This window comes from Giraffa tippelskirchi, chromosome 4, assembly GCF_054371585.1.
Source record: "Giraffa tippelskirchi isolate mGirTip1 chromosome 4, T2T-mGirTip1v1.2.pri, whole genome shotgun sequence".
Classification (NCBI taxonomy): domain Eukaryota; kingdom Metazoa; phylum Chordata; class Mammalia; order Artiodactyla; family Giraffidae; genus Giraffa; species Giraffa tippelskirchi.
The window spans coordinates 144,799,051-144,811,762 of record NC_137278.1 but is presented as its reverse complement, the minus strand read 5'-3'; the positions used below and the strand labels follow the sequence as shown (position 1 = coordinate 144,811,762).

The following is a 12,712-nucleotide window of genomic DNA, read 5'->3' as shown; positions in this document are numbered from 1 at the left end:
CAGATGCGTTATCTGTGTCTCTCAGGCTTCTGGCACTCAGCAGATAACAGATTCTCTCGGGCCCAGGTTGCTTAGGTTTCTGGGTGCTGTGGGCCATCCCTTAACTTCTGGGTTCAGCTCTGCTCTAAGGAGTTCAGGGGAGAGGACAGCAGCAGATAATGTCATGTCTTGCTCATCTTTACTTCTCCGCAGAGAGGGAACCTTTGGGACATTCCAGGTCCCTAGAATTCAAACTCGCCTTAATGTCTGCCTTACCCTCATCTCAACCTGAGCCTGATCAACTCTCTTAAGCTTGACGACACAGCAACAAAGAGCCTGAGTTTAGACTGAGGTTGGAGGTGAGATTTAATGGAAAGAATGACTAATCAGAACCTTAGAATAAGCTGGGGTGAGGCAAGGCATATACTGTTAGTCCCAGCTATCAGTTGACTAAAAATAGTCAGGGCAAGTGACTTGCAAGGTTTCACACAGGCAGATAACAGAACAGCTTAGGCTTTACCCAGGCTCCTGCCCTCTAGACCAGTGGTCCTCAACCCTTTTGTCACCACAGCTGGTTTCATAGAAGACAATTTTTCTACAGACAAGGGGGGAGGGATGGTTTTGGTATGAGTCAAGCACATTACATTTACTGTGCACTTTATTTCCATTATTACTACATCAGCTCCACCTCAGATCATCAGGCACTAGAGAGGTTGGGGACCCCTACTCTAGACTAGGTCCTTCCATTAGAGCAAGAGGCTTTTCCTTCCCAGACAAGGACGACTTACCAGAGTCTTTGACCCACCTGGAAATCTCAGATCTTAGCATCATAGCAAGTGGTGAAACTGAACCAATGAATGTGATGCACCTTGCTGCTGCCGCCAAGTCGCTTCAGTGGTGTCCGACTTGGTGCGACCCCATAGACAACAGCCCACCAGGCTCCCCCGTCCCTGGGATTCTCCAGGCAAGAACACTGGAGTGGGTTGCCATTTCCTTCTCCAATGCATGAAAGTGAAAAGTGAAAGGGAAGTCGCTCAGTTGTGTCTGACTTCTAGCGACCCCATGGACTGCAGCCTACCCGGCTCCTCCATCCATGGGATTTTCAAGGCAAGAGTACTGGAGTGGGTTGCCATTCCCTTCTCTGGATGCACCTTGACAAACCTCAATAATTTTCTTAAACCAGAGCAATAATGGTAAAGAAATGTTTGCTTCCATTATCCACAAACATACTCTTTGGCTGCCCACTGGGCACCAATATGGAGAGAACCTCTCTATCGGGTAACAGTAACCATGCTTTATCAGTATTTTGTTTTTGTTTGTTTTTATTTGTTTTTACTTTTTTTGGTTACTTTTTGTTATTTTATTATTTATTTATTTTTGTATCAGTATTTTGGAATAGGGTTTCATTATTAAATTAGGGAGGAAAAAAACAACAACCCTGTCTTAAACCACAAGGGGGCAGTATTGATGTGTTAATATACATCAATACATATGGTTTAAGTGAACTGTGCACATCTGATTATAGGGACATGCAGATAGATGAATATTCTTTATAAAATCTAGTTAAATGGACTTGTAAATGCTTTAAATTAATAACAACAATGCTTAGGCCATAATTTGTATGTTATTTAACAGTTTACAAAGCTCCTTCACTGACAATATTATTTCGACATGATATTTCAGAGCCCACCTTAACTCAGTGCCGAGTAGTACCCTAACCTTCCCAGCTAGTCTGAAATTCATAGAGTGTGTTTTGTGTTCCATTGCACTCCCAGTTTTATTCTTTGGAAGGAGGAATTTTTAGAGTTTATACTAAAAGATTGGTATAGGTATAAGCTACAGCAAAAGTAGAAATGTGCCTCGTGAAGAAAGTCAAAAGGAGAAACACCAGAACAGAATCTGGTAACATAATGAAAAAGACCCAATACTAACCTCAATAAAAATTATTAAGATGCTGGTAAAAGTTACACTGAGATGCTGGTTAATACTACATTTTGTAATATCCTCCATCAACCTACTCCATTAATGTCTCAGCCAGTTAGATGCAGTCCTGCCGATTCAAAAATAATATTTCTGGGAACTTCCTGGGTGGTCCAGTGGCTAGGACTCTGTGCTCCAGTGCAGGGGGCCTGGGTTCAGTCCCTGGTCAGAAACTAGATTCCACACGCTGCACATAAGAGTTCTCATGCCACAACTAAAGATCCTGTGTGCCACAACTAAGACCTGGTACGGCCAAATAAATAAAAATAAATATTTAAAAAATACATTCTTTCTGTACTTGTGTTTTGGGGTGGTAAGAGGCTGGGGGTCAAGTATGAAAGGGGGAAGGAATATCCATGTTCGGGATGTGTGGCCAAGGGAAGCTTCTAATTCTCCCTGCACTCAGCCTTGTACCCCTCAACTACCCCATCTCTTTGCAGCAAGTGGGAAGCTTTGGTGTGAAGCACGCAGAAAATCCAGGAATTCTGCAATTATGCAATAGGTCTATGATGAAAACTTCTCCAACACACACACTCTCCACTTTGGCTTCATATGGTAGCATAACTGTTACTCCAATTCTTGACACCTTGCTTTCCCCAACTGTTCTGAATGGAGAAAAATAACACGGGCAATGCAGAAGAGCCTTCCACACCCTGCTCAAGGTTCCACCATCACCACAAGCGATGTGCTATTCTCATGCAATGGTTTTCAAAGAGTAGTCCCTGGACCTGCAGTGTCTGCATCACCAGGGAAAATGTCAATCATTCCAGACCCACTAAATCAGAAACTCTGAGGATGAGCCTGGCAATCCATGGTTTAACAAACCCTTCTGGTGAGTCTGTTGCACATGTCGGAGAATGACTGCTCTTCTCACACTGTCCACTCATCTGTCATAAAGTTCAGACAGGCATCAAAAAAACAGGCTGCAAAGACTCCCAGTCCCTGGTCATTTGGCACAGTTGAGAGGTGGGAGGGGTTGAAGCTAATGGTGCTAGGTCATCACCCCAGTTCTAGAAAAAAATGTAAAATGGCATGTCCAACGTTCTCTGGGTCTGTGGTATTATATGGCAAAGGACCAGCAAACTTGGTTTCTTTCTAAATGGGTGATGATGTAACATAGTTACAGCCTGTTTTATTGATCTTTTGCCAGATTTCCAGGTCATTCAACATGTAAAATTAGAAGTACTCTGCATTTTACAACCCCATATTAAAGTAACACATATCATGCTTTCTCTTATATGAGCTGATGGGTGCTACATTTTTCACATGCTGCAGATGCTCATGCAGAGAGAATTCTGAACCATTAGTTCTGGTACTAAAAATGAGGCTGGATCCAGAAAACAGAAATAGGGGCTTGCATTTTCTCAACCCAAAGGTTTTGCCAGATGCTATATTTTATGTTAGTAGGAATTAATAAGAAAATCTTACAAACCTATGTGCACCTGTTTTATATATTCAATCAGCGAATCTTTGTTATCCTTCCAGAAGCTTGGAAGCTTCTCCTTGCGAGGATATTTACAGCATGACAGTTCCAACGTAATTTCAAAACACTGGGACCAGATGTAGTTGTAATCTTGCATTCCACCTAAACACAAACATGTTTAAGTTTTTTAAAAAGTATGAAGTTGGAGTGAAGTCAAGTATCACATACCTTGGAGACAGGTGAATCAGACAGTTGCAATGACAGTACATGTAAACAGGAAAAGATGAATTTGACATATTGGCATGTACAATTACAGCTTGACATTTTATTATCCAGGCATGACCAAGCAATCCTAAATATTCCCATATGGGTAACTGAATCAGAGCTGACTGATGTTCAGCTATGCATCCAGATTAAGTGAGGGGTAAGGGAAGGGTCCTTTTTAAAAATCACAACTACAAAAAGGATTCTTCATATTACATTTCTTTCCTAAATTACATTTTAAACAGAGTGAAACTAGAGTGAGATTTCTTTTAAAATATTTCTACAAGCCTTTCATAAACACATTTATTCTATAAAAATAAGCATACACTAGCATGGAGCAGGCAATGGCACCCCACTCCAGTACTCTTGCCTGGAAAATCCCATGGATGGAGGAGCCGGGTAGGCTGCAGTCCATGGGGTCGCGAAGAGTCGGACACGACTGAGCGACTTCCCTTTCACTTTTCATTTTCATGCATTGGAGAAGGAAATGGCAACCCACTCCAGTGTTCTTGCCTGGAGAATCCCAGGGACAGGGGAGCCTGGTGGGCTGTTGTCTATGGGGTCGCACAGAGTTGGACACGACTGAAGCGACTTAGCAGCAGCAGTGTGTGAGATGAGTGCAATTGTGTGGTAGTTTGAACATTCTTTGGCATTGCCTTTCTTTGGGATTGGAATGAAAACTGACCTTTTCCAGTCCTGTGGCCACTGCTGAGTTTTCCAAATTTGCTGGCATATTGAGTGCAGCACTTTCACAGCATCATCTTTTAGGATTTGAAAGAGCTCAGCTGGAATTCCATCACCTCCACTAGCTTTGTTCATAGTGATGCTTCCTAAGGCCCACTTGACTTCGCATTCCAGGATGTCTGGCTCTAGGTGAGTGATCACACCATCTGATTATCTGGGTCATGAAGATCTTTTTCGTATAGTTCTTCTGTGTATTCTTGCCACCTCTTTTGTTAGGTCCAAACCATTTCTGTCCTTTATGTGCTCATCTTTGCATGAAATGTTCCCTTGGTATCTCTAATTTTCTTGAAGAGATCTCTAGTCTTTCCCATTCTGTTGTTTTCCTCTATTTCTTTGCACTGATTGCTGAGGAAGCCTTTCTTATCTCTCCTTGCTATTCTTTGGAACTCTGCATTCAAATAGGTATATCCTTCCTTTTCTCCTTTGCCTTTCGCTTCTCTTCTTTTCTCAGCTATTTGTAAGGCCTTGTCAGACAACCATTTTGCCTTTTTGCATTTCTTTTTCTTGAGGATGGTCTTGATCCCTGCCTCCTGTACAATGTCATGAACCTCTGTCCATAGTTCTTCAGGCACTCTGTCTATCAGATCAAATCCCTTGAATCTATTTGTCACTTTTACTGTATAATCGTAAGGGATTTGATTTAGGTCATACCTGAATATCTAGTGGTTTTCCCTACTTTCTTCAATTTAACTCTGAATTTGGCAATAAGGAGTTCATGACTGCACAATTGCACTCATCTCACATGCTAGCAAAGTAATGCTCAAAATTCTCCAAGTACATGAATCATGAACTTTCAGATATTCAAGCTGGATTTAGAAAAGGCAGAGGAACCAGAGATCAAATTGCCAACATCCAGTGGATCATTGAAAAAGCAAGAGAGTTCCAGAAAAACATCTACTTTTGCTTCATTGACTAAGCCAAAGCTTTTGACTGTGTGGATCACAACAAATTGTGGAAAATTCTTAAAGAGATAGGAATACCAGACCACCTGACCTGCCTCCTGAGAAATCTGTATGCAGGTCAAGAAGCAACAGTTAAATTGGACATGGAACAACAAACTGGTTCCAAACTGGGAAAGGAGTACGTCAAGGCTGTATATTGTCACCCTGCTTATTTAACTTACATGCAGAGTACATCATGCGAAATGCCAGGCTGGATGAAGCACAAGCTGAATCAAGATTGCTGGAAGAAATATCAATAACCTCGGATACGCAGATGACACCACCCTTGTGGCAGAAAGCGAAGAAGAACTAAAGAGCCTCTTGATGAAAGTGAAAGAGGAGAGTGAAGAAGTTGGCTTAAAACTCAACTCAACATTCAGAAAACTAAGATCATGGCATCTGGTCGCATCACTTAATGGCAAATAGAAGGGGAAACAATGGAAACAGTGAGAGGCTTCATTTTGGGGGGGCTCCAAAATCACTACAGATGGTGACTGCAGCCATGAAATTAAAAGACGCTTGGTCCTAGGAAGAAAAGCTATGACTCAACCTAGACTGCATATTAAAAAGCAGAGACAGTACTTTGCCAACAAAAGTCTGTCTAGTCAAAGCTATGGTTTTTCCAGTAGTGATGTATGGATGTGAGAGTTGGGCCATAAAGAAAGCTGAGGACCAAAGAATTGGTGTTGGAGAAGACTCTTGAGAGTCCCTTGAACTACAAGATCAAACCAGTTAATCCTAAAGGAAATCAGTCCTGAATATTCATTGGAAGGACTGATGCTGAAGCTGAAACTCGAATACTTTGGCCACCTGATGCGAAGAACCGACTCATTTGAAAAGACCTTGATGCTGGGCAAGATTGAAGGTAGGAGGAGAAGGGGACGACAGAAGATGAAGTGGTTGGATGGCATCACTGACTTGATAGACATGAGTTTGAGCAAGCTCCAGGAGTTGGTGATGGACAAGGAAGCCTGGTGTGCTGCAGTTCATGGGGTCACAAAGAGTCGGACATGACTCAGCGACTGAAGTACATGAATTTGGAGGAGTAACAGCCAATATTTCCTGAGTGTTCGCTGTTGCTAGGTACTATTTGAAGAACTTCACTATCAGCTCTAACCCCCACAGTAATTATCACACGTATTTTACAGATGAGAAACTTAATTACAAATGGTAGGTCATGTACCCAGGGATTCTTGCCAGTGAATGGCTGAAACCAGAGCACATGCCACCTTCCTAGACCCTCCGTGCTCTCACCCGTCACACTGCACTATGTCTGTGGATGAAAGACAGGGTGCCACGTGGACTCTTGGGGAGCAGGGAAAGACCCAGACCCCTGCTGCTCCTGAGATTACCACTGCCCATGCTCACTTTCTAGTTCTTACCTCTCAATACCCTATTTTCAAATGGTTATACTCATATTTTATATTTTCTAAGATGCAAAACTTCTATTTTAAAATCTCTCAATTGGGAAGCATCTTAAATTTGACGGCTGAAAAGCATCATTGTGTTATTAGTTCAGCTGGAAACTTTTTTCTTTCTTGGTGGGACATATTTTACAATCACTGGCATCTTAGATTTGATGAAATATGGTATCTTTGAATGAATTAGTCTCTGCCAGATTTTAATTAGTTATACTTGGTATTTGACTAGTGAGATATGTTTTCTCAAGTCCATCAGAGTATTTGGGAAGTAATGAAGTAAATATTTATGTTCAAAAAATGGTCAAAATATTACATAACTATTAAGTAATACCTATGTAGGTCCCTGGAGAAGGAAATGGCAACTCAGTCCAGTATTCTCGCCTGGAGAACCCCATGGACAGAGGCGCCTGCAGTCCATAGGGATGCAAAGAGTCGGACACGACTGAAGCGACTTAGCACGCAGGCACGCACGCACGCATGCATGTAGGTCCCAGTTTTAGCCAGGAAGAATTACTCTGTTCTTCCTTTTCCTTTACTTACAAGTTTTGTATTTCTAAGCTCATTTTACCAAGAAATAGAAGAGGAAAAAAGGAAGAGAGAAATGAAACAAAACAAAAGCCTTTGACTGGATGACTGTCTCAGGTAGAAAGAACTTAAATGGCAAAACAGGTGTGGAAAACACGCTGGATAGAGAATGCCAACTGTGGAGAGTGCGTGCCGCTCTGGATGAGGCCAGTCAGGCCTGGCCAACAAAGGCACAACAGCAAAACTAGGTTCCTAGTCAATCTCCCACACATCTGGACGTGTCTTGGGAAGTCACACAGAGAGCACACTGGAGGGAGAGCTGCCTCTGGGCAGGAGAGCTCCCTTCCTCCCGATGCAGAGTAGTGACCCGAGACTAGGCTGCCCCTGAGGGGTGGGTGAGGAGGGGCGCGATCTCTCGGACATGGGAGAGAGGTTTGGGGTACTGTGGTATCTGGCTGACCCTGCTGCCTTCTAGTCATGGTCTACGCTTATTTATGTTACCTGGAAAGCTGGCAGAAACCTGCCCAGATATAAAAGTCCCAGCTTGTGCAAGATTACCTGATGGCCTGTGCATCTACGGTGACAAGTGAGGAAGTGGCCCGTGTGTGGAAATGCAGGCTGCGGCCTGCTGCTGGCCGGATCTGCTGGCCAGTCTGAAAGGGGGCACTTTTCACTGAGGTAGTAGAAACCTGGTCGCTGCCCACTGTCTCCCCTCTCACCCTTCCGTCTTCGGTCCCTCCTATTCTCTCGAGTTTCCAGACTAGGACTATGACACCCTTTGGATTCTGCTGATAGTCTTCCTTCTGACAAGAACATCCCCTCTGCCATGTTCCCTACATGGCAAACTCCTCACTCCCTCCCTCGCCTGGCCATCCTATTCCAAGGGAGTAAGACTAGAGGGCTTGTCCGTTTAGTCTGCAAAGTGGCTTGAAAAATCAGGAGACTTCATGGAAACATCCATCTTGCTTCACAAACTGGAAGATCTGGCAATACTGCCCACTACTGCTGCATGGCAATAGCTACCTGGATGTAAGTAGCAACACCCCTTACTTCCCTGGTGGCTCAGATGGTAAAGAACCTGCCTGCCATTACAGGAGACATAAGAGAAGCGGGTTTGATGCCTGGGTCGGGAAGATACCCTGAAGAAGGAAATGGCAACCCACTCCAGTATTCTTGCCAGGATAATTCCATGGATAGAGGAGACTGGTGGGCTACAGTCCATGGGGTTGCAAAGAGTTGGACATGACTGAGTCACTAACACACAAGTAGCAACCGCCCCCATTGGATGAGACATAAGAATTACATTTCTCCAAGGCCTTCACTACTTCCTGCTGTGTTTTGGCTTTACACCCCTGTGGTACACTGTACCTTTTCTAAACCTCTGTTCTTATTCATATGACACTGCCATCACAATTAACTTAAATGTTGCTCTTCTCTGTTAAACTTGGGCTTAAGATCTGTGTCCTGCTCATCTTTCTTGGCACAGTTCCTGGCTCCAAAGTGAATGCTAAACAAGCGTCTGAATTCAGGCAACTTTGGCAGTAGGGAACATGTCTGAGCATCTCTCAAATGGTCGTCCCCCCCGGCTCTGTGCTATTAGCAGACAGAGACATGACTGAAGGGACTGCACTGTGCCTGACTAACTTCTGGCAACTGCTGGGGTCAACAAAGGCCAGCTGGCACTTCTAGGCAAAGATAACTAGAATAGCAGAACAAAGAGAAACTCACCTTTCAATGGATACCAGGAGTATCCATTTATAATTCCATTAGAAAACCCTGTTTTAATTCCACATGGATTCCTTTTCATGTCAGGATTCCTCGAAGCATAGGTATTTGCAAGATATTGAAAAACATCATCATCAGGGGTTAAGCTCCGAGAGTATAATGTTCCAGTGGCTGTACATGGAAGACAGACCAAGACCTTTTAGTTGATGTAGAGGAAGTATACGGTATATTAGCCCCTGCACCATCAAATTCCACACAAAGGCTCTAATTTCCTAAAGAGATCCTCTACCCACTTCCCTGAATGCTTCTCTCTACTCTTCTTCCCAGTTTTTGATGGACATATCAGAAGGGATATCACACAAAATAACCACGTACATGTCCAAACTCCTCCTCAGTCAGCTTAAAAGTTAAATACCTTCTTAGTCATTCTTGTTGATTCTAGGAGATCAGTAAACTTACCTTAGGTACTGTAGGGATTAAATGAAGCCACTAGAATATTTTAACTCCTCGGTACATACCTTATCTCACAGCGTTAAGAGTCAGGAATTATTATTCATGTGATTAGTTTTTTTTTTTTCAGTCAGGTTGTCTCCTGTGTGCTAATCTAAATTACAATTTTACTGTTTCACTGATGAATGTCAAGTAATCCCATTTTTGGTTGTCAGTTCAGACACCTTGCCCATCTACTGTTTATAAATTGTAGGAAGGATAGCTCAGAGTCAAGAGAACGAGGCTTTTTCCACCCCCGCCAGAAAAATTAAGCAGGAAGAGAAAGAATGTATCCCCATTCAGAGGTGGAAAGTTTGTAGTCTCACTCTGGATTTAGAAAGCAAGAGCAGGGCCCATGTGTGCTTACCTGGAGCACCATTATCAAACGGGTAACTGGCCACCAGGGCACCACCATGGAGGTTTGCAGAGAGGACAAAGGTCTCTGTGTTCAGCCACTTCATGACTGCCACGGTCTCAGGCTGCCTTGGTGCATCATTAAACTCAAAAGCATCAGGGAAATTTCTATTCAGGTCATAGAGGTTACTATTAACCCTTTAAAAGAAAGAAGTTTTAAGGGTTTACTGTTGGTGTATGAGGGAGCAAATTCCTGTAGAGTGTAGACCGTTGTTCTGGGCTCCAGCTGTTTTTCCAGATATGAATACAGAGCTGGTGGATAGTTGCCTTGTCAGCCTCCCAACGAATTGCAGTTGGTACTCATGCGCTATGTTGTTCCTTCCCATGTGACTTGTTCTTGCCAGTGGGACAGGAGTAATTCAGGTGTAAGCAGAGGTTGGATAAGTGTTGTGTTTCGGGGCGTTTGCTCTTGGAACACTCCCGTTTGGAACCCTGAGACCCCAATGCTAGCTACATCAAGGGGCCACATGAAGGAATGAGGGACCCAGGTGAGAGCCAGAACTGAAACTCAAGACACAGGGTCCCAGACAGACCCCCGCTGAGGTCCCAGTCATCATGGCATAGAGATGGACCCTGCTCTGCCCTGCCCAAATTCCCAACTTACAGAGTGGAGAGTAAATAAAAAGGTGGCTGTTTCCTCAATTTGGGGGCAGTTTGTTCCATAGCAATTGTTATCAGAAATAATAGGAACATGCTATTTTATACAAATATATTTCTGAAAAGTGGATTGGCTATGCTTGTCATAGTTGTTTAGTCACTAAGTCCTGTCGGACTCTGTGACCCTATGGATTGTAGCCTGCCAGGCTTATCTATCCATGGGATTTCCCAGGCAAGAATATTGGAGTGGCTTGCCATTGCCTTGTTCAGGGAATCTTCCTGACACAGGGATCAAACTTGTGTCTCTGGCTTGGCAGATGGATTCTTTACCAGTGAGCCACCTGGGAAGATTTGGCCATGTTTAAATATGCTAAAAAAAACTTTAAAAGTGGAAGGGAATCCAGTGGTGATTTATCTTTGGTAAAAACAAAATTTTAATTGCACAAATATCAGTGTTTATCAGACATTTGAGAAATTCCAAACTCCCTGAGGCCATTTAAAATACAATAACCTTTAAATCAGAAATACTACAAGACTCACTCTTCTTTATGTTAGTTCTTGGGCTGGCTTAATAAATCAACCTGCTTATCGAGGGGCCAGGTTCTATACTAGGCCCTGGGATTTCCTAGTGATGAACACTCCGGGCAGGGCTCCTGCCCTCAGGTAGACAGGAGAAATGAGACATTAAAATTGTGCTGTGAGGGTAAAGGGCCAGGTGATGTGAGTATAACTGGGGACCTAATATCCGATAGGTTAGGGAAGTAGGCTTTGAGGAAATGCTGTTGAAAAACGCGAGGGTGGGGCCGAGGTGGGGTGGGAATGCCAGAGGTGAGAAGGAAGCCTGTAGCTGTAGTTTCAGGGGTGAAGAGGGATCTAAGCAGCTGCAGCAGGGTGGCAGTGGAAAAAGCAATAAAGCTGGAGCAGTGGAGGGTGGGCAGGCGCAGGAGTAAACCAGCCTTATTCAGGATTTCACTTCTCACAGTCAAAGCCATGGGTGGCCCTGAAGAGTTTCCAGCATGGTAGTGACATGACACAGGCTACGAGGTGTTTCATTAATTCCTCTTGACAGGGCCAAGGTGTCCGATCTGATGGGGGCCTTTTGTGGTTTTGTTATGTTTTAAATAGATGAGCCCATTCTTACCTGCCCTTATTGTAAAAACAGTCAGGCTTTACAACAGCTTCGAATCCATCTGGGTTCATTGAGGGCATGATGTGTATCCGGGTACTGTTGATTAGATTTGTGATTTCAGGGTCTCTTCCATCTCTGGTTACAAGATATTCAATTAAATGGAGCAGCAGTTCCCGCCCTACAGCCTGTAGGTGTTAAAGAGAGGGGAGGCTACTTGAGGAAAACAAGGAAAACAGTCCCCAAGGTACCAATTCCCCAACAAGAAACACTACAGATGATATTTAAAACCAAAACCAATTGTCAAACCACTGTTTCTTCAGGCACATGGCAATCCATCACTGGCATGCTGCAAAATCTTTTTAAGAGTTTGTTTTTTTAAGTTAACTTTTTAAAAAAGTATCTAATAATTTACTTTTAAAAAATGAATTAGAGTGGAGTAAGGGTTATTTCTTACTTCCCTATTTTCAATTTGCTTTTCTTCTAAATACTTCCTGGAGTGATGGAGAGGGGGGGAGCTAGAAATCAGGCAGAGGAGTGAAGCATCTTCACGAGCACACATGCTTCACGGGAGAGCTGTGGTGCACATCTCGGTGGGTGATGCGTGGAGAACCACTGCAGCAGACGTGTCGATTTTAACAGAGAAAAATCCACATTTGTAATACTCATAATTTAAATAGGTTTCTGATTTCCAGATTCCCCCATTTCCAAGTTCTCCTATTTTCCAATTCCCCTCTTGCACACTTGCGCAATTTTTGCCACACCTCTGCACTTCTGATTTCCACAGTCTCATGTTTCGTTGGCACATCATCCTCACAACTTTTTGCCATATCTGCATATTATCTATAGTATTATTTAGTTTGCATTTTCTGTAAGTTGGCTCACTTTTTACTTACATTAAAAATTATAAACTTTGTATAATTATCATTTTGCTAGATTTCATGTTTTTAATAATACAGTAAAATAAAAGCATGACTATGAAAATAAACATGGTCACATTCACCTAAAATTACCTTATGTACCAACGATGATTGGGAAACTGAAGGCCTGTGAAAAATCCTGCTGTATAAGGGAGAGATTTCCT

The 12,712-nt window shown here is 43.1% G+C and overlaps 1 protein-coding gene across 8 annotated transcripts in view; it reads right to left on the bottom strand.

Annotated features, from left to right (window-relative positions):
• The window catches only part of CPM (carboxypeptidase M), a 69,941-nt gene that overhangs the window by 12,227 nt on the left and 45,002 nt on the right, over positions 1-12,712 (bottom strand). For 7 of the 8 annotated variants that reach the window (XM_081589805.1, XM_081589799.1, XM_081589800.1 and 4 more), the window contains 4 exons: positions 11,644-11,816; positions 9,859-10,043; positions 9,006-9,173; positions 3,392-3,544 (listed from right to left, as the gene is read on the bottom strand). In XM_081589805.1, the coding sequence (XP_081445931.1) occupies positions 3,392-3,544; positions 9,006-9,173; positions 9,859-10,043; positions 11,644-11,711 (574 nt within the window). In that variant the 5' untranslated portion in view covers positions 11,712-11,816. The remainder of the gene's footprint in view (positions 1-3,391; positions 3,545-9,005; positions 9,174-9,858; positions 10,044-11,643; positions 11,817-12,712) is intronic. The other variant, XM_081589801.1, reaches the window with a different exon arrangement.